Source organism: Eleutherodactylus coqui, chromosome 7 (genome assembly GCF_035609145.1).
Source record: "Eleutherodactylus coqui strain aEleCoq1 chromosome 7, aEleCoq1.hap1, whole genome shotgun sequence".
Lineage (NCBI taxonomy): Eukaryota > Metazoa > Chordata > Amphibia > Anura > Eleutherodactylidae > Eleutherodactylus > Eleutherodactylus coqui.
Window position 1 is genome coordinate 18,074,065 of NC_089843.1, and position 21,807 is coordinate 18,095,871.

The 21,807-nt window shown below is 45.5% G+C and overlaps 1 protein-coding gene across 1 annotated transcript in view; it reads left to right on the forward strand.

Annotated features, from left to right (window-relative positions):
• The first annotated feature begins 297 nt into the window (after positions 1-297).
• Positions 298-21,807, forward strand: part of LOC136573423 (vomeronasal type-2 receptor 26-like) — a 128,676-nt gene continuing 107,166 nt past the window's right edge. Inside the window, exons 1-2 of the mRNA XM_066574715.1 lie at positions 298-840; positions 1,321-1,491. Of these exons, the coding sequence (XP_066430812.1) occupies positions 298-840; positions 1,321-1,491 (714 nt within the window). The remainder of the gene's footprint in view (positions 841-1,320; positions 1,492-21,807) is intronic.

The following is a 21,807-nucleotide window of genomic DNA, read 5'->3' on the forward strand; positions in this document are numbered from 1 at the left end:
ACAGCGATCGGGGCACACTCACCAGGGACGAACAGGAGGGGGAGGGAGCAGAGGGTGAGATCTTGCAGATGTCGGGAGGCTCCACAGTACAGCACCTGGGAAAAAAGATGGCGCCGACCACGAGGCAGGGAAGCTCCTCCACTGTCAGCAGCCCTGCTAAGCAGAGGGAGAGGCTGTCTGCATATGCAGAGGTAGGAGAATTTGATCTGCTAGACCCCAATTCCGAAAGTAAGGGAGGCTTGGCTAACCTCTGCATCTAACAAGCCAGCCTCAGAGTTTTATGTTAAAGAAGCAATCATGGCTCTGAGAAACACCATTCAGAATGACTTAAAGAGTCTTACACATCATGTAAATTCTTCTGTTCTGGAGGTTAACAATAGATTGAATAACACAGAAAACAAGATGGAGGAACTAGTCAAATCACACAACGAACTTATAGATGCGCACTATGAGTTGGAGGGGATGGTCACTAAACTACAAAACAAGTTAATGGATGTCGAGGACAGGAACAGGCGCAATAATATTAAAATCCACGGTGTTCCCGAGAAAGTCTCCAACGCAGAGATTTCCGACTATGTCACCAGCCTCATACGGAAAGTTCTCCCGAACCTTTCTGAACAGGAACTTAAAATTGATAGGGCTCACAGAATTTCTCTTCCACGATTCCTTAAAGAAAACAGCCCTAGAGACATTATAGTGCGTATCCACTATTACAGTACAAAGGAAGTCCTGATGAACACAGCAAGGAAGCTTAAAACGCTTCCGAGTCCCTACTCCGACATTCGCCTCTTTATTGATCTTTCTGAAGCCATCATGGAGGCGAGACGCAGGTTTGCTGGCGTAACCTCAGTGCTGAGAGAGGGGAACATACCCTATAGATGGGGCTTCTTTACAAAGATCATTGCTACGAAAGAAAATGCAGTCCACGTCTTCAACATTCCTGCTTCGGCAACGGACACTTTAAAATCCTGGGGAGTAAAGATATGTGACTCTCCCCCCGCCCATGCTGGAGCTGGCCCCAAAGGCTCCCATGACAGAAAGACTTAAAAAAAAAAATCCAAGGAAGGAAGAAGAAACAAGTTCACCCCAAATAGACGCTAATGACCATACCATTCTGGCCCTGCTGTATCCAGATACTGCTTGATAGAGTGTCCGCACACTCCAGTGAACTTTCATACCCCAAATGAGAGCACAAGCACTAGCTTGTCCTGCTTAACCCTTAGAGTCTTGCTATCTCTCTTGTAGCGAGATTCCCTCAACTGGTTTACTTCACCACTTGTTTGAGACATCTAGTATGTCTTTTGTTTGTTTCTGTTGTAGTTTTGTTTTCATGGGCATCGTTTGCTATTTCTCCTTTCCTGCTCTCTGGATCCGATCGTCGACACCACAGAAATGGCTACAAAACTACTGTCTCTGAATGCCAATGGTCTAAACTCTCCATACAAGAGAAGATCCGTCTGGAAGGAAGCAGTTCACAGTAACGCAGACATAGTATGTATCCAGGAGACACATTTGCTAGACACAGACGGCACCCGAATGTCACATAAAAAGTACCCACAGGTCGTATTTGCTTGCACACCTAAAAAACAAGCATGGGTCATGGTAGCATTTAAAGACACTATGCCATTTACCGTAGAGGCACAAATATGCGACCCCAAGGGCCGTTATGTTGTCCTGGTTGGCTCCCTGAGGGATACGCCGATTACAATAGTTAATGCCCATGTCCCAAACCAAAAACAAATCAAATTTTTGAACAAACTTACAAAAAAAAATAACCCGGGTGGCAAAGGGCTCGACAATTTTTTGTGGGGACTTTCATCTAGTGCCAGAAAGACCTATAGATACCACACAGCAATTTGAAAAAAAAAGGTTCTTCAGTAGGCAGTTGGATACGAAGGGTGGCATTATATGACACCTTCCGGTGTCTCAAGGCTTCTGCTAGGGAGTATTCATTCTATTCTTCACACCACAGAACATTCTCCCACATAGATTTATGCCTGGTAGATAAACACCTGATAACTTCAGTAACTAAAGCTGAGATCGGTATGGCTACATGGTCGCACCACGCTCCGACTCTGACAACAATTGCATTGGGCAGCCACTGTCAAAAAATTAGACCTTGGAGAAACAATACGTATTTAATGAAAATTCCCGAGTATAAAAAAGAAATACAAAAAAATTTAGATGAGTTTTATGCCTTAAACGATACACCAGATATAGACCCCGCAACACTCTGGAATGCTCACAAGGCTTACATAAGAGGAGTTCTTATGAAACTAGGCACTAGGTACAAGAAAATTAAACTTAACAAAGCTGAAACCCTCACGGCTAATATCCAGCTCCTAGAAAAAGAGTTACAAAAAACTCCATCCCCGACCATCCACGACAAAATTATTTAAGGCAAGACTAGAGCTCCGAAAAGTGCTTCAGAGCGACTTTGATAGAGAAATTAATGCACATCGTGCTAATATATATTCTTTACTAAATAAACCATCGAAGTGGATGGCCAACTTGGTAAAAAAGAAGATAACCAAGGCCAGCATTCCCTTTGTGTGGAATTCAAAAAATAAAGAGTATAAAATTTACCCACTCGAAACAAATCGCAGACACATTCTGCTCTTACTATAGTAAATTGTATAACCAAAAATACGACACCCAATTGGAACAGCCAAACAGTGCCAAAATAGAGGAATTCTTAGATAAAATAAACCTCCCAAAAATAAAAGCCACACAAATAGAAGCACTAGACAAAGAAATGACTATCTCTGAAATTTCTGACACAATTTCAAACATGAAAAGTCAAAAAGCCCCAGGCCCTGACAGGTTTTCATCCGAATATTACAAATTATTCCTGACGTCATTGTCTCCATACATAGTAAAAAATTTCAATGCAGCTATGCAGAGAGGCTCCTTTCCCAAGGAGGCGCTCAAGGCTACTATTGTGTTCCTTCCCAAACAAGGAAAAGATCCAGATGACCCAGCGAATTTTAGGCCGATCTCTTTACTTAATACAGATGTAAAAATATACTCAAAAACGTTGGCACATAGACTACTTAAAATTCTTCCTGAAATAATCCATTCGGAGCAGGTTGGTTTCGTTAAGGGGAGGCAGGCCTTGGATGGCACAAGAAAAATCATGAGCCTCTTTCATTCCCTGAAGCTGTCCCAATCACCGGCGGTCATGCTGGCATTGGATGCTGAAAAAGCTTTCGACCGTGTCCATTGGGACTACGCATTCAGAAGCTTGACCAGATATGGTCTGTGAGAGGGGATGCTGCGCGCCATCCTGGCCCTGTATTCATCACCCTCAGCTAAAATATTGATCGACAGAGTTCTCTCAAAGCCCTTTAAAATAACAAACGGCACAAGGCAAGGCAGCAAATAAAAATTAGAACCCTGTCTCCCTCCACTTTAGCTTCTCTCGAGGTCTGGAAAGAACTGACACAGAAAGTAGCCACATATGACACCTTTGTGACTCCTGTTTTGCCTCTTGAAATCTTAAATGTGTACTTTTAAGATTTCAAGAGCAGGAAAGTCCACCAAAGGCCTAGGCACATTGGAGGTACAAGTGAAAATTAATATGAGATGGTACTTTACCCCCACACTGTTAGCTAGCAGATTACACAAGGGAGACGGCATGTGCTGGAGGAACTGTGGCCACAAAGGCTCTCTCTCACACATATTTTGGTCATGCCCCAAATTAAGTATCTACTAGAGGAAATCTTGAAAATTTATATACGAAAAGATGCAAAATTGATTTTGCTCTTGGTAGACTTAGACAAATACCCTCCAACATCTAAATATCTAATCGGACACGCTCTGATGACTGCAAAGACTATAATTGCAAAGTATTGGAGAGGACCTGACCCCCCACTTTACGGAGAGTTCAAGGACCATATGGCGGAACAGAATGTGTTTGAGAGATGGTTGGTACTCAGAGATAATGCTTTAAGTGGACATGAGGAGTCTTGGGGAGCAGGAAGGGAATTTATGAAATCTTGCAAAAACTAATAAAGAATATTGTGCGATGCCAAATTTGATGTTAACTTTGGTTAAATTGAATATATATATAATATAATATATGTTGAAGACTATTCTCCGAATGTCGGTTAGACAGTTAGAAAGTATGTTTCTACAAATAAAACAGTTATGTTTCTTTGTTGAATTGTAAAATATACAGAAAATACCAAGGTTGTAAAGGTATACGTTGCTAATACTATTCAACAGTTTAATGCGACTATGTATGGAATGCTTGTCAAACAACGTAGTGTAATACTTTCCTAACCTCAATAAAGAATTCAATAATTAAAAAAAGGAGGAGGGAGGTCCTTACGATTCCCAGAGATTTTCATTGATTCCTCCTTAATATGGTAGCAATTAGAGATGAGCGAACATACTCGTCCGAGCTTGATGCTCGCTCGAGTAATAGGGTACTCAAGATGCTGGTTACTCGAGATGAGCACCACGCGGTACTCGTGTCAATTCCATTTCCTTCCCTGCATGTTTTGCGCCATTTTCTGGCCAATAGACATGCAGGGAAGGCATTACAACTTCCTCCTGTGACGTTCCAGCCCTATCCCCCCCCCCCCCCTCGCTGAGTATTTAAAGCAGTCCCGCCCGTGGCTCGCCTCAGACACATGCTGGCAGAGATTAGGGAGAGTGCTGTTTCTGCTGTTCCTGCTATAGGGAGAGTGTTAGGCTACTGTCAGCGTCTTCAAGAACTCCAACGGTCCTTCTTAGGGCCACATCTTACCGTGTGCATTACTGTTGAGACTGCAGTTTTGCACCATTTTTTTTTGATCTTGGGCTCTGCAGACTATTGCGTTCTCAGTCTGCATTCCATTATACAGAGGATAGGGGCAGTACTGGTGAGGCAGGTACAGTGCTAGTGGTAGAATCCTGTCAACAAGTGCCCCAAAAAAGCTCCTGCTTAGGGCTACCTGCTACGAGTTGTAGTGGCTCACTATTAGCCAGCTAGGCCTTTCTGCAGCCTAGCGTATACTTTTTTGGCCTACCGTGTGCGTAACATAACCGCTGTTAGCCTCCAAGTGCAGACAACCAATTGCCTAATTTTTTACAATGCTCTGTGTCTGCTGTATTCGAAATACACCATGCTGAGGGGTAGGGGTAGGCCTAGAGGACGTGGCCGTGGACGCGGGCGAGGATGCGGAGGTCCAAGTAAGGGTATGGGCACAGGCCAAGTTCCTGGTCCAGGAGAATCGCAGCCCACTGCTGCGGGATTAGGAGAGAGGCAAGTTTCTGCGGTCTCCAGCTTCATATCACAATATCACAATTTATGGGTCCACGTCGTAGACCTTTATTACAAAATAAGCAGTGTGAGCAGATCCTGTTGTGGATGGCAGAAAATGCATCCAGCAATGTATCGACCACCCAGTCTTCTACGCCGTCCACTGCTGCAACTCTGAATCCTTTGGCTGCTGCTCCTCCTTCCTCCTAGCCTCCTCACTCCATGAAAATGACACATTCTGATGAGCAGACAGACTCCCAGGAACTGTTCTCGGGCCCCTGCCTTGATTGGGAAAAAATGGTTCCTCTCCCACCTGAGGAGTTTGTCGTGACTGATGCCCAACATTTGGAAAGCTCCCAGGGTCCGGGTGATGAGGCTGGGGACTTCCGGCAACTGTCTCAAGAGCTTTCAGTGGGTGAGGAGGTTGATGATGATGAGACACAGTTGTCTATATGTGAGGTAGTAGTAAGGGCAGTAAGTTCAAGGGAGGAGCGCAAAGAGGATTCGGAGGAAGAGCCGCTGGACATTGAGGTGACTGACCCCACCTGGTTCGCTAAGCCAACTGAGGACCGGTCTTCAGAGGGGGAGGCAAGTGCAGCAGCTGGACAGGTTGGAAGAGACAGTGGGGTGGCCAGAGGTAGAGGCAGGGCCAGAGCAAAGACTCCCCCCAACTGTTTCCGAAAGCACCCCCTTGCGCCAAGCCACCGTGCAGAGGCCTAGGTCTTCAAAGGTGTGGATATTTTTCAGTGAGAGTGCGGACGACCGATGAACAGTGGTGTGCAACCTGTGTCAACCCAAGATCAGCCGGGGAGCCACCAGTACCAGCCTCACCACCACCAGCATACGCAGGCATATGACTGTAGTGAAAACCCAATATATCTATATTCTGGACTGTGGGCCTTTGGTAATGGACAATGAACCTGTTTTTATTCTGTATACTAAATGCCAGTACTTTTCCATTACTGTTACAAATATAGATATGTCTTCTTTCATGTATCTACTTCCTCTTATGAAACTTCTGTTCTCAAAACGCTGACAAGATATATATAGTATAAACACGTTACATTTTCCATCTGTTTTTGTAAGTTTAGGAGAAGTAAAGATCAGACATAGTTAACTGCAGTCTGCAACAGCTACCACAATAATAACCCAAGCAGGTTTACTGGAAAGGTATGCAAATAACATGGGAGGTTTGTGCAATTTATAGTTCATGATGTAACATCCAATCATATCGAAGGAACCACACGTGGGTCCAAGACAACCCACTCATTTCATCCACCACCTGATGGCCAATCACAGATGACTGGAGGATGGAAGAATTGCAAGATGCTTATCCAATAATTAAACAATACGTTGTATCTATGTAATCTTTGACCTGCCCAGATGGGCGGATATGTTAAACTCTTTTAAAAGAGGCTACGCGCCCAACAATAAAGTAGAATTGAGGAAGCTTATACATGCTGAACCTGAGTCAGTGTGGAAACTTCTTATGCGCATATAATCAATTCAGAATTGATCTGGAAGGATGTGAACATTCCTAATTGAGTAAGTTGTGGACAAAAAGCATATCCACGACAGCTGGTGGCCCGTACGGGGAGTGATCGATAGGTTCCGTAGAGCTCGGACAGAAGACACGGACATATGCGACCTTGGACTTGGCGGGCCCAATAAAATCATCAGAACACGGTAAGATAAATTAATTATCTATACCTGTGTGGCTAACTCAAGGCTCGCCTATGTGCCATGTCAAGGCCGAACGATTTGGAACCGCACGACAGGTATTTATAAGTCTCGATCACTCGATAAGAACCTGTCATAAGGTATAAAATGAATGTTTACATGCCTGTTGTCTTGAGAGTACTGGTCGATTGGCGAGGTCAGTGAATTGCCCTAAGGGGGAGGAAGACCCTGTACAGGTGCCCCTTGCTCGGGTCAGGTTTGGTGACGAAAACCTTAGAGTAAGGGACCTGTCGGGGTAGTTTGACTAAGGTGTCCCTGCTCGGGTCAGGTTTGGTGACGAAAACCTTAGAGTCAGGGAAATGTCAAACATCTGGACAGGCACCGCTGCTCCGGTAGAGTCTGGTAAGAGACCTAGGAGAGAGGGGACTGCCAGACAGCATCCCGAGGGGCAGTTTAGACCAAACCAGCCGTACTGGTGTTCTGTCTATTTGTCTGTCTAGTTGTGTGGGTACACCACCCATGTCTTGCCCAAATTGCCAAAAAGGATTGTTATTGACGATAAGTACCCTCGGATGGGAGATCTGTAGTCAAAATAATCCCTATCCCCCACCCACCGGTGTGGTTATGGTCCACTGCTTGAGGGTGACAATCCATAAAAATTTGTTTATCGTTTGAACGTTCATGAGTAGATCCCTCTGTCTGAGGGTAGATTAATAAACTGTGTAGCGACAGAAATGCTAGAGACTCTAGGGCGGGACATACTGTGTCCGGCGTCTGAGGAGTCTTCTATAATCATGAATCTGGCTGTCATGATTGAAATTGAAAGGCAACAAACATTGTACCAAGGTCATTTCTTACACCCTCCAGAAAAGTGTGGAAGGGGTGGAGAGTCAAGTTATCATTGATTAATCAAGCAATCTTTCTGTGTGTTTAAAACGTTCTACCTGTCTTTTATATAAAGTTAGTGTGCTTGTCTGTTATGTAGAGCTAATCCTGCTGAGTTGTTATATAGAAATAGTCTGTTTGTCTGTTGTATAGAATTAGTATCAGTCCTGCTCAACTGTAAGAAGGGATTGTCGGCAGTGAGAACGCATTGGCTGGGTTATAGCCAAGGTTAATGCACCGTACGCAGCGGCGTGCTGTGAGTTGGGATTTTATAGGTTAGATGTTCATTATTGGATCCCTTCTAGTAAGGTAGACTACTAAACTGTGTTGCTTTTGAATTGTTAAACGTTAAAAGTATAGGCTTGTGCCTGTAAGTGAAAGTATAATTGTTTAGGGAAAGGAAAAAAAAAAAGGCTGCTAACTTCATTTAAAAAGAGGAAGTGCTGTAACTCTGAATAGAAGCGAAGCAATTCATGTGCTGTGACAATAACTACTGTTTGTATGTTTTGTTATGTAATCTAATCTTTGTTATACGCCCGTCATACAAATGTAAAAGGTTATATGCCACTCACATCCTGAGGGGGCTCTTAAGAATACAAACTGTAACAAACTGCATAGCCCACCATGCCCACAAGAAAATACATCTATGTTTGCCAAGTCCCCAATTCAATTGTAACCACATACAATGTTAGGTGGTCACCGCTGTGAAGAGTTACAACATATTAGTTATACATTAGACGTTAGAATTTCCCTAAATGTCAGAAAGAGGAAGAGAAGGTGGGCTGAAATGGTATCTGTATCAACACATGCCAAAGACACCAGCGTTCAATATAACAGTTCAGTAAATAGGGAGATAGAATAATATCTCAGTCACTCAGCAACCTGGGACAAAACTGTTGTAAAAGTAAAATTAGCCATATTCTACCTTATAATCCTCCTAGGAGCCCGCACATTCTAGTTTTATAATCCTGTCTCGGTGCCCGTCCATTCTGTATCAGGAGAAGGGAGGGGCTGTCACAGGAGCGAGAGATTTTAAAAAGAGGAAGTTACTGATGTTGCAGTCCCAAGGAAGTTAAATTTAGATAGTTTAAACTGGTTTGAATAGTTAAATTTAATAAACGTTAAAATCAAGTACAGGGAGTAAGGTTTAAAGGAAGTAAGGTGCTGCAGAGAAGCCGAAGAATGGGAAACAAGCAGGTAACGATAAGGCCAGGTATCCACAGGAGGAACAGGGCAGATTGACCTGTAATTTGTAAAATGTAAATTGTGTGATGCATAAGACTTTATCTTTTATTGGGTTGTGATGTGTATCCAAGGACTGCCAACGTTGAATGAGAAAATAAGGAAGTAGGTATACAGCCACACTCAGAGGGGTGGAGCTAGATGATGCAAGTATATGTAATGGGACATCCCTTTTATAAGGGAAAAAGTTTTGTTTTTTTCTCCTGTCTCAAACTCAGCTTTCCACGGTTCCTGACACCCACAAGACAGGCATAGGGAAATTGAATGTACCCATCATGATAATATACACGAGACCCAGATACACACCCCTGGGTCAAACAGTATCCCCCTAGGTTAAAAAAAAAAAAGGGAGTGAAGGGTCAGCCACACATACCAGGTGCTGTGTGCTGATGCTTTGGAAAAACTGCCGACCGGCCACAATTTCACCGTTAATTTCCCTTGTAGAAGGCCTGGAGGCATCCAAAGACTAACCAAGTTCTGCAAGAAAGGTTGTTCTCCTGGCCAGGCCATACCTGTACCTACATCCGTTGCCAAACTCCGCACCACTCTGGGCCTTGTTTCATACTGCCGCCCATATGACAGTATTGACACAAAGGCACGGAGGACAACCACCGCCACTGAGACACTACTCCATGAGGGTGGGTCCAGTGACTCGAGGAGCTCCCTCATCTGTTTGTGCGGTGGCAGCAGTACAGGCAATGGCTGACAAATCTTCTAAGTTGGTATTGGACTACCCCCTAGTGGTCCACACCCCAAATGACACCCAGAACATACTCATGCAAGTGCAACCCAAGCACTTATCTCTAACCTATTAGATCCGGCTACAATGTGCTCTTTCCATGCCTCCCCCAATATTTCCTCCCAATGTTGTAATACCTTGAACCTGGCTACTCTTCTTTTAATCAGGTATTCCCGTTCAAACGGGGGAGGGGACGCATAGGTGATCTGAGTATGGCAGATCAGCTATTTTTTTTAAATTGTTTAAAATTCTGTGCAACAAGATTCTGACATTATTGTAGTGATGTACACACTGTTAATGATGCATATTTTGAGTTTTCTTTTGTAGATGGTATCAGGGTGAGGATTGATGACTCCGAACCAGATATGCAGAGGTCACACAACAAAATGTCCTAAATGCAGAAGCTCTGCCTCCGCATGTCTCAGGGCAAGAAGCGGAACCGGAGGCCCTCACTGAGGCGTGTGGAGTGGTAGAAGGTAAGACGGCAACTCTTTACACTGACTCCTGGAATGCATTTGGCATAGCTCATGAATATGGCCCAATATGGAAGGCCAGACAGCTTGTTATCTCAGTAGGACAGCCAATTAAGAATGGTGCAGCGGTGCAGAGTCTCATGGAAACCCTACTACTACTACCTGGCAATGGAGAATTCACACCGATTTCTACAGTGGAGAAGCGAGAGATGACACCCTCGCCGACAACACAGCAAAGGCAGCGGCCCTCAAGCCGTGGAAGAAAGAAGAATAGATACTGACAGCATGAGTCAGTGGCAAAGACTTTGGACTTTGATAAAAACTTGGACTTTGACAAAAAACCTTTGGACTTTGATAAAAACTTTGGACATTGATATGTCAAGGACTTTACAGTTACAAGTCAACGAGGAAGGAAAGCAAAATGGGCTAAAAGACGGGAGCAACAGAACAGGACGGCGTATGGCGAATAATCAACAGAACTTTCCTACAGAGGTCCCTGTCCCCCATGATGGCCCAACTGGTACACAGAATCAAAAGCAGCAATGACGTCGACACTGAACAAGAATGGGTGACACGTAGGTTCTCTGTAGCTGCTGCATCATTTGTCCAGTTAGCATGATCTTCGCCATATGCGAGTCAGGACAGAAGTAAGGTGGCCACATAACACTTGCCTTGACCACTCTACCCATTTCAGAGATTGCCAATTTGACCAAATTCAGCTCACACCTGATAGGGGAGCATGAATATGTGCTTGTTGTTGCTCGAGTCTTTTTCAGGTTGGAGGCCCACCCTGATACTAAGGTAAATGAGCAGATAACCACACAGAAGCTCATGAATGAGGTAATCTGCAGATACAGGGTACCGGACGTGAATGAGGTAAACGAAGGTACACACTTCATAGGTGAAATAATGTGACATCATATCTGGAAAGTAATTGGACAGGGGAGTGTGCCTTAGTAAAGCCCTTATGCTCCTCCACATCCTGTCAGACAGCATTGAAGATAATGAGGTTACCCCCAATAGTTACTTTATCTCGATCCAACTCTGCTGTGTTCTGTAGTTATCCTGTCATGTTGGTCTACCCTTGTTTTCTGCATAGGTACGATGACTCTTTCCAGTCTTGTCACTAGGTAGTGTAGGGTCAGGGTAGGCGGCCTGGACGTGTTCACCATCAGGACTATCTCCAGGAGGGACATTGGTGTGGGTGAAGATCAGGGAGTCCCAATCCGTGCGTACCTGTGCATACTACTAGTATTGTAACAGCACATTAGAGTGAGAAGAGAGGCTCCTGGTGATAGTTTTGACCTACACGTGTACATTGACGTCATAAGACAGCCAAGGGGGGTACCTGACGAGTTTTTAAAAAAATTTCCCTGATTATTATGGTAAATAAAATGTTGACTGGATTAATTATGTTTATTATAATTAGAAGCGATTTATAAGTTATACTAGAGATGCCTTACAGGGACTAGTCGACCAATAGGACCTACTTCGACTATGACTTTTCAAAATAGAATGGCACTAGGTACGATTTTAGCCAAAAAAGGGAGTGCCTGCAAGATGATAGGGGAGACATGTACCTACATTCCAGACAAAACGTGACCCGCAGGTAAAGACGCAGTTGCCATTAAGAAGCTGACCGCACTAACTAAAAAGAGCTAACCTTAGTCTGTTTTCCTCAGTAAGGTACCTATCAGGAGAAGGGAAAAATATAGAAAAAATAAGTTTTAAAACATTGTGTATTTAGAACACTGTGATAGGTTTCGCTAAGATTTTGCTTTATTTTATCTGCAGTGCACTCTGCTTATGTCCACGCAACATACCGGTGTTACAACGCCTGTGGTCCTGTTACCTTGCCGCCTCTGGAAAAGGGAAGTGGGAATAATCACCTTGTAGCTCTTTTCTTCCAGATTGATATATATGATCATGCACGTACTAATGAGACAAAGGTTCAGTCATGTTGACTAGTAATTAGATAGTCCTGATTTTGCACTCTTGTCGATGAATCAAGGTAGCGTCTACACAAGTTATTGAACCTTTGAATTAGAACCCACACCTAGGTATCAGAGGGGCATTTGCAGCCTAGGCAACAGTTGTGAAAGACAGCCACTCTACTGAGTTTTCGAAACGTTCTACACAGGAGTTTATCCTGATAAGGAAGTTATTAATTATATTTGTCACCTTTATAGTCATCCTAATTTCAGTTTGTTGTTGCATACAGTGTATTCCGACCCTGATGACTACCTGGTCCACCTGTCTCACTATGATGTCTAACAAAAAGCCCACTGTCAGCGCAAACGTCGTCATCATGGATCCAGAATATGATGTCGAACCATCCTATACCCCCATGGCAGTGGTAGCCCCAGTCGTCTACAACACAATGCGAGTCTAGGGACAGCGGTGGGGGATTGGCGTGGGACGGAGTAGGGTGAGTTTAGTGAAACCGATAGTTTCAAGGGGGGGTCTGTAGTGGAAACCCAATATATCTATATTCTGGACTGTGGGCCTTTGGTAATGGACAATGAACCTGTTTTTATTCTGTATACTAAATGCCAGTACTTTTCCATTACTGTTACAAATATAGATATGTCTTCTTTCATGTATCTACTTCCTCTTATGAAACTTCTGTTCTCAAAACGCTGACAAGATATATATAGTATAAACACGTTACATTTTCCATCTGTTTTTGTAAGTTTAGGAGAAGTAAAGATCAGACATAGTTAACTGCAGTCTGCAACAGCTACCACAATAATAACCCAAGCAGGTTTACTGGAAAGGTATGCAAATAACATGGGAGGTTTGTGCAATTTATAGTTCATGATGTAACATCCAATCATATCGAAGGAACCACATGTGGGTCCAAGACAACCCACTCATTTCTTCCACCACCTGATGGCCAATCACAGATGACCGGAGGATGGAAGAATTGCAAGATGCTTATCCAATAATTAAACAATACGTTGTATCTATGTAATCTTTGACCTGCCCAGATGGGCGGATATGTTAAACTCTTTTAAAAGAGGCTGCGTGCCCAACATTAAAGGGGTTGTCCCGCGGCAGCAAGTGGGTCTATACACTTCTGTATGGCCATAATAATGCACTTTGTAATGTACATTGTGCATTAATTATGAGCCATACAGAAGTTATAAAAAGTTTTATACTTACCTGCTCTGTTGCTGGCGTCCTCGTTCCCATGGAGCCGACTAATTTTCGCCCTCCGATGGCCAAATTAGCCGCGCTTGCGCAGTCCGGGTCTTCTGCAGTCTTCTATGGGGCCGCTCGTGTAGAATGCCGGCTCCGTGTAGCTCCGCCCCGTCACGTGCCGATTCCAGCCAATCAGGAGGCTGGAATCGGCAATGGACCGCACAGAAGCCCTGCGGTCCACGGAGACAGAGGATCCCGGCGGCCATCTTCAGCAGGTAAGTATGAAGACGCCGGACCGCCGGGATTCAGGTAAGCGCTGTGCAGGTTGTTTTTTTAACCCCTGCATCGGGGGTTGTCTCGCGCCGAACGGGGGGGGGGGGGGGGGGGGGTTAAAAAAAAAAAAAAACGTTTCGGCGCGGGACAACCCCTTTAAAGCAGAATTGAGGAAGCTTATACATGCTGAACCTGAGTCAGTGTGGAAACTTCTTATGCGCATATAATCAATTCAGAATTGATCTGGAAGGATGTGAACATTCCTAATTGAGTAAGTTGTGGACAAAAAGCATATCCACGACATGACGGCCAAGCACCCCACAAGGTGGGACGAAGGCCATTCACCGCCTCTGGGTCACACTACTGCCTCTTCCCCTGTGCCCCAACCTGCCACTCAGATCCAACCCCCCTCTTAGGACACAGGCACGAGCGCCTCACAGCCTGCACCCACACCCTCACCCCTGCTGTCCTCTGCCCCATCCAGCAATGTCTCTTAGCGCAGCGTCCAGCTGTCGCTAGCGCAAGTGTTGGAGCGCAAATACGCCGCCACACAACAGCACGCTCAAGCATTAAACGTGCACATTGCCAAATTGATCAGCCTGGAGATGCTGCCGTACAGGCTTGTAGAAACGGAGGCTTTCAAAAACATGATGGCGGCGGTGGTCCCACGCTACTCGGTCCCCAATTGCCCGTATTTTTCCCGGTGTGCCGTCCCAGCTCTACAGCAGCACGTCTCCCGCAACATCAATCGTGCTCTCACCAACGTGTTTACTGGGAAGGTTCACTTAACCACGGACACGTGGACAAGTACTGGCAGGCAGGGCCACTATATCTCCCTGATGGCACATTAGGTAAATTTGGTGGAGGCTGGGACTGAGTCAGAGCCTGGGACCGCACACGTCCTACCCACACCCAGAATTTGCCTGCCTATACTTCTGCTACAAGAAAGTTATGGGTCTCTCCCTATACTGCTGCCACTTGAATGTTACAGGGCTCTGCCTATACATCTGCAATGTAAGTATTACAGGGGTCTTCCTATACTGCTGCCACAAGGATGTTACTGGGGTCTGCTATACTGCTGCCCTGTTAATTTTACTGGGGTTTGCCTATACTGCTGCCACAAGGATGTTACTGGGGTCTGCTAATACTGCTGCCACGTTAATGTTATAGGAGTCTGCCTATGCTTCTGCTACTTAAATGTTACAGGGGTCTGCTTATACTGCTGCAAAAATGTTTCAGGAGTCTGCTTATACTGTTGCAACAGAAATGTTACTGGGGTCTGCTTATACTTCTACTACAGACATGTTACAGGGGTCTGCTTATGCTTCTGCTACATAAATGTTACAGGGATCTGCTTATACTGCTGCTACAGAAATGTTACTGGGGTCTGCCTATACTGCTGCTACATAACGGTTACTGGGGTCTGCCTATATGTCTGCCACATAAATGTTACTGGGGTCTGCATATTCTGCTGCTACAAGAATGTTACTGGGGTCTGCCTATACTGCTGCTACAAGAATGTTACTGGGGTCTGCCTATACTGCTGCTACAAGAATGTTACTGGGGTCTGCCTATACTTCTGCCATGTAAATGTTACAGGGTTTCTGCATATACTGCTGGTACATAAATGTTACAGGGTCTGCCTATACTTCTGCAACATAAATGTTACTGGGGCCAGCTTATACCTTTTCTACAGTAATATTACAGGGGTCTGTGTATACTATGGGTGCACTGAGTCTTCCCATCGCGGTGTTCTACCTATCTGGCCCCCCCCAAAAAAACAGAATGTCTAGGGCATGGCGTGTGGGCCGCGGCCAACATGTATTTCCTCTCACGTAACATCAGCTATCCGGGGCACTGCAATGCGATTTCTTTATATACCGTCTGTGTGTTCCTGCTAGCCACCCAAGCTGTGGGTGCACACAGGCTTGCCATAGCGGAGTTATACCTGTCTACCCTTTATGCGCACGTTTGCAGCTCCTCACGGAGGTGGCAAAGGATTAGAATGAAGATGGAACGTTAATCTATTATCAATTCTCAACAGAATTGTGGGCTATCGCCCCCCCCCCCTTTCGAAGAGGGTAGCTGCCTGGCCCTGCCAACCCTCTGCAGTGTATGCCTCCGGTTCCTCCACATGGCAGATGCACTTATAAATAGATATGAGGGTGGTGTGGCTATGAGACCAGCGTGTGGCATGAGGGCAGCTGAAGGCTGCGCAGGGGCAATTTTGTATGTGCTGCAGACGCAGGGTCTTGCGGGGGGGTTGGGCAGCACGTAACCCAGGAGAAGAGGCAGCAGTGTGTCCCACAGGCAGTGATTGTGCTTGGTTAGAGGTAGTGTGGTGCTTATCTAAGGTGTGCCTTGCTACTGAGGGTTTGTCCGAAGTAAAAATTGTTGGGGGGGGGGCCCACTCTTGCTGCTATTGTGGCTTAATAGTGAGACCTAGGAACCTGAGATGCAGCCCTGCATGTTGCCCCGCACCTGCCCTATCCGTATCTGTGTCGTTTCCATCACTTTCGTAGGTTTTAAAGATTTGCACAAATGAAAACCTTAGCGAGCATCGGTGATATACAAAAATGCTCGAGTCGCCCATTGACTTCAATGGAGTCCGTTACTCGAAACGAACTCCCGAGCATCGCGGAAAGCTCGACTCGAGCAACGAGCACCCGAGCATTTTGGTGCTCGCTCATCTCTAGTAGCAATGTAATCTGGCAATAACATCTCTAGGGGCGCTTTCTGAAATATTTTGTGGTTTTGGAAGCCTGTGAATTCTGTCCAGAAAATCTTTCTCTGGTTTAGAGTTTGGGATCATCTGGTTAGCAGATGATTAGGATATTTATGAGGAGGACTGTTATGTTTGTTAGTGACATTAGAGGGTTTGAGACTAAGCAAGAAGGTAAAGAGTGCATGCGAGCTGTGCATAGGTGAGGACAGGAGAGAGGGGCTAATGTGAATAGTGTGCCCCAGAGGTTGGCATTTAAAAGAAGTTCAGAAACTGAGAGCAAGGATGAGAACAGAGGTGACAGCCTTAGCAATAGCTTTGAAGTGTAAAGTATTTAGGCAGAGTTTGTGGCCTACCTGTCTCCTACGCTGTCGAACTGCCATGGTCAAACTGCATCATACTTCATCCATACTTAATGCAGCATTATATTCGCATGGCAGCCACAAGCGTGGCATGCATGCCCAAACCTGGCTGCCACTCACTACAAGACCGCTCTCAAACATGCCCTGCATGAAGCAGCGCCCCCCAGGACCCGAGCCATCCGATGTAGAAAGCGGCAAACCAGGCTCACGCCTCAAACACGCTTCATCTGGCAGTGCTCTAGAAGTGCTGAACGGCTGTGGAAAAAGTCTCAAACGTCCGCAGACTTCCTCCACTACAAATTTATGCTCAGCACCTACAACCTCGCCCTCCACCATGCCAAACAAGTCTACTTCACCTCTCTAGTCTCCTCACTATTGCACAACTCTAAACGGCTCTTTGATACTTTTCACTCCCTTCTCAGCCCTAAACCGCAGCCCCCTGTGACAAATCTCAGTGCTGTAGAGTTGGCTGCTTACTTCAAAAAGAAAATTGATGACATACATCAGGAAATAACTTCCCAATCCCAGACTAGCCCTGACCCTAGTCTTGTCAGCCCTGCATCTAGCTCCTGCTCACTGTCTGTACTCAGATCAACGACAGAGGAAGAAGTCTCCAAATTGCTCCTTTCTGCTCACCCCACCACCTGCGCTAGCGACCCCCTCCCCTCACACCTCCTCTGATCCCTCTCCCCGGTGGTCATCTCCCATCTCACCACTATATTCAACCTCTCTCTGACCTCTGGCATATTTCCCTCTTCTTTCAAACGCTCCATCATATCCCCACTGCTAAAGAAGCCGACTCTGGACGCGACTGATGCTGCCAACTACCGACCCATCTCAAACCTCCCCTTCATCTCCAAACTACTAGAACGCCTGATTTACTCCCGCCTTGTAAGCTACCTATCAGAGCACTGTCTCCTAGACCCCCTACAGTCTGGCTTCTGACCTCAAACACTCAACAGAAACTGCCCTTACAAGGGTATCCAATGACCTACTGACAGCCAAATCCAGGGGCGATTACTCCTTACTGATACTCCTCGACCTTTCCGCAGCATTTGACACTGTTGACCATAAACTCCTCCTCAGTATGCTCCGCTCCATCGGCCTGAAGGACACTGCTCTCTCCTGGTACTCTTCCTACCTATCTGACTGCTCTTTCAGCTTCTCCTTTGCTGGCTCTACCTCCCCTCCTCTTCCCCTTGCTGTTGGGGGCCCCCAGGGCTCGGTCCTCGGCCCCCTCCTTTTCTCTATCTACACAGCCCCAATTGGACAAACCATTAGGAGATTTGGCCTCCAATACCACCTGTATGCTGACGACACCCAGCTATACACCTCTACCTGTGACATCTCTGCACCTTTCCTCCAAAACATCACTGACTGTCTGTCATCTGTAACACTATGTCCTCTCTCTACCTAAAACTAAACCTCTCTAAAACTGACCTACTGGTATATCCACCCTCCACTAACCGACCTCATCCTGACATCTCCATCTCAGTGTGTGGTGCCAGCATAACTCCTAGACAACATGCCCGCTGCCTTGGGGTCATATTCGACTCTGATCTATCATTTACCCATTACATCCAATCTCTGGCCCGATCATGTCAGCTGCACCTCAAGAACATCGCAAGAATCTGCTCTTTTCTCACTGTGGACACGCTAAAAACGCTTACTGTTGCACTCATCCACTCTCGGCTTGAATAATGCAACTCGTTGCTGATCGGCCTACCCTGCACCAGACTCTACCCTCTCCAATCCATCCTGAATGCGGCAGCCAGCCTCATCTTCCTGTCCAGACGCTTCTCGGATGCCTCTGCCCTGTGCCAGTCACATACAAAATTCAATTTAAACTCGCTACCTTCATCCACAAAGCCTTCCACAGTGCAGTGCCCCCCTATATTGCCTTCCTCATCTCAATCCATCACCCAGCCCGGGCTCTCCGCTCTGCTAACGAAACCAGACTGAGCACCCCTTTAATTTGAACTTCTCATTCCCGCCTCCAAGACTTCTCCAGATCAGCAGCAGTCCTCTGGAATGCTTTACCAAAGGATACCCGAGCAATCCAGGACTCGCAGAACTTCAGGTGTGCTCTAAAAACGTACCTCTTCAGGGAGTAATACCGCATTCCCTAAACAAACCCTTCTGTACGCCGCCTGATAACATGCTCCCTGACCTACTGTCTGCAATCCCTGCTAGCCATCATAAACCGCTCCTGCAGTCATACTGATTCTGCCATCACACGGCCAAATATCTGACCATTGTCTATGTGTATAGAATCCCTCACTGTCCACCTCGCCATACCGTGCACATCTCCAGCCCCTTTACCTTCTGTATCACCCCATTACTTGTAGTATGTAAGCTCGTTGGAGCAGGACCCTAACCCCTATTGTTTCCATCAACAAAATATGTCATACCTAACGCAGGAGGAAGTGCGGAACAGGTTAAAGAAGATTAAAATCGATAAATCAGGCCCAGATAGAATACACCCAAGGATACTAAGGGAACTAAGTGATGAAATAGCTAGGCCACTATACCTAATATTTCTAGACACTATCAAGACCGGTGTTGTACCATTGGATTGGCGCATTGCCAACGTGGTTCCAATTTATAAAAAGGGGACCAAAAGTGAGCCTGGTAACTACAGGCCGGTAAGTCTCACCTCAGTAACGGGAAAAATTTTTGAGGGAATTCTGAGAGACGCCATCGATGAGCACCTCAAGGGGAACAAGGGAATAACTCCTCACCAGCATGGATTCATGAAGGGTCGCTCATGTCAGACAAATCTGATCAGTTTCTACGATGAAGTAAGCTCTAGGCTGGACCTGGGAGAGTCTATTGATCTCGTATATCTGGACTTCTCTAAAGCGTTTCACACCGTGCCACATAACAGGCTAATATGCAAAATGAGACAGCTCGGATTGGGTGAAAACGTGTGTAATTGGGTTAAAAATTGGCTCAATGATAAAAAGCAGAGTCGTAATAAATGGTTCATATTCTGATTGGGCCACAGTCACTAGTGGGGTGCCACAGGGTTCAGTATTGGGCCCCATTCTATTCAATATATTTATCAACGACCTGATAGAGGGGCTGCACAGCAAAATATCAATATTTGCAGATGACACAAAATTATACAATATAATTAATGAAATGGAGGACAATGTGCGGCTACAAACTGACCTAAATAGGCTAGGGGCTTGGGCAGAAAAGTGGCAAATGAAGTTCAATGTTGATAAATGTAAGGTTATGCACATGGGCAGCAAGAATGGATTTTACCAATATTCACTTAATGGGGTACCGCTAGGGAAAAGTGAAATGGAAAAAGACTTGGGGGTACTAGTGGATTGTAGACTAAACTGGAGCAACCAATGCCAGTCAGCTGCTGCAAAGGCAAATAAAGTTTTGGGATGCATTAAAAGAGGTATAGGGGCGAAGGACGAGAACATTATCCTTCCATTATATAAGGCACTTGTCAGGCCTCACATGGAATACTGCGCACAGTTCTGGTCACCGGTGCTCAGGAAAGATGTTACAGTGCTGGAGGGGGTTCAAAGAAGGGCAACTAAACTAATACATGGAATGACGGGACTGGAATGAGAGGCTATCCAAACTGGGATTATTTACTCTAGAAAAAAGAAGGTTAAGAGGCGACCAAATAACCATGTATAAGTACATGAGGGGAAGATACAAGGATCTCTCCCAGGATCTGTTTACACCAAGGACTGCAACGGTAACAAGAGGGCACCGCTACGTTTAGAGGAAAGCAGGTTTCATCACCAACATAGAAAGGGGTTCTTTACTATTAGAGCAGTTAGACTGTGGAACTCTCTGCCTGAGGACGTAGTGATGGCAAAATCCTTAGAGGAGTTTAAAAGGGGACTTGATGTCTTTCTGGAGAGGAAGGATATTATAGGCTATAAATCTAAGGTTATTTGTTAATCCGGGTATATAGACAGGTAGGAACTATTAGAAGTTGATCCAGGGAACAGTCTGATTGCCATTAGGGAGTTGGGAAGGAATTTTCTTCCCCAAAAGGGCTATTGGCTTCTGCTCTTGGGGTTTTTTTTGCCTTCCTCTGGATCAACAAAACAGGAGGCTAGACAGGCTGGACTAGATGGACATTGTCTTCATTCAGCCTTACGAACTATGTTACTATGTTACTATGTAACTGATTACTATGTAACCGTGGTTCTGTAATTTTTGCACTTGTTGTCTTACTGTATTCCCCGTCTATGTAAGCGCTGCGGAATATGTTGGCGCTATACAAATAAAGTTTATTATTATTATTATCTAGTTCAGCCTGTTATGGCCTCCTTGTTGATCCAGAGAAAGGCAAAAACCCCAGCAGGCAGAAGCCAATTAGTCCTTTGGGGGGAAAAATTCCTTCCCGACTCCATAATGTCAGTCAGAATAATCCCTGGATGAACCTCTGATAATTCCTACCTGTCTCTAAGACCCGGATCGACAACCCGCTGGTCACCTAATGTCTATATCCTGTAATATCATGGCACTCTAGAAAGACATCTAGTCCCCTCTTAAACTCCCCTATAGATTTTGCCATCACCATGTCCTCAGGCAGAGAGTTCCAAAGTCTCACCACTCTTACAGTAAAGAACCCCATTCTGTGTTGGTGATGAAACCTGCTTTCTTCTAGGCGTAGCGGATGCCCTCTTGTTACCAACACAGTCCTGGGTATAAACAGATCATGGGAGAGATCCTTGTATTGTCCCCTCTCTTGTATTTATAAATAGTTATTTGATCGCCCCTTAGTAGAGATGAGCGAGCATACTCGTCCGAGCTTGATACTCGTTCGAGTATTAGGGTGTTCGAGATGCTCGTTACTCGTAACGAGTACCACGTGATGTTCGAGTTACTTTCACTTTCTTCCCTGAGAAATTTGCACGCTTTTCTGGCCAATAGAAAGACAGGGAAGGCATTACAACTTCCCCCTGCAACGTTCAAGCCCTATACCACCCCCCTGCAGTGAGTGGCTGGCGAGATTAGGTGTCACCCGAGTATTGAAATCTGCCCCTCCCGCGGCTCGC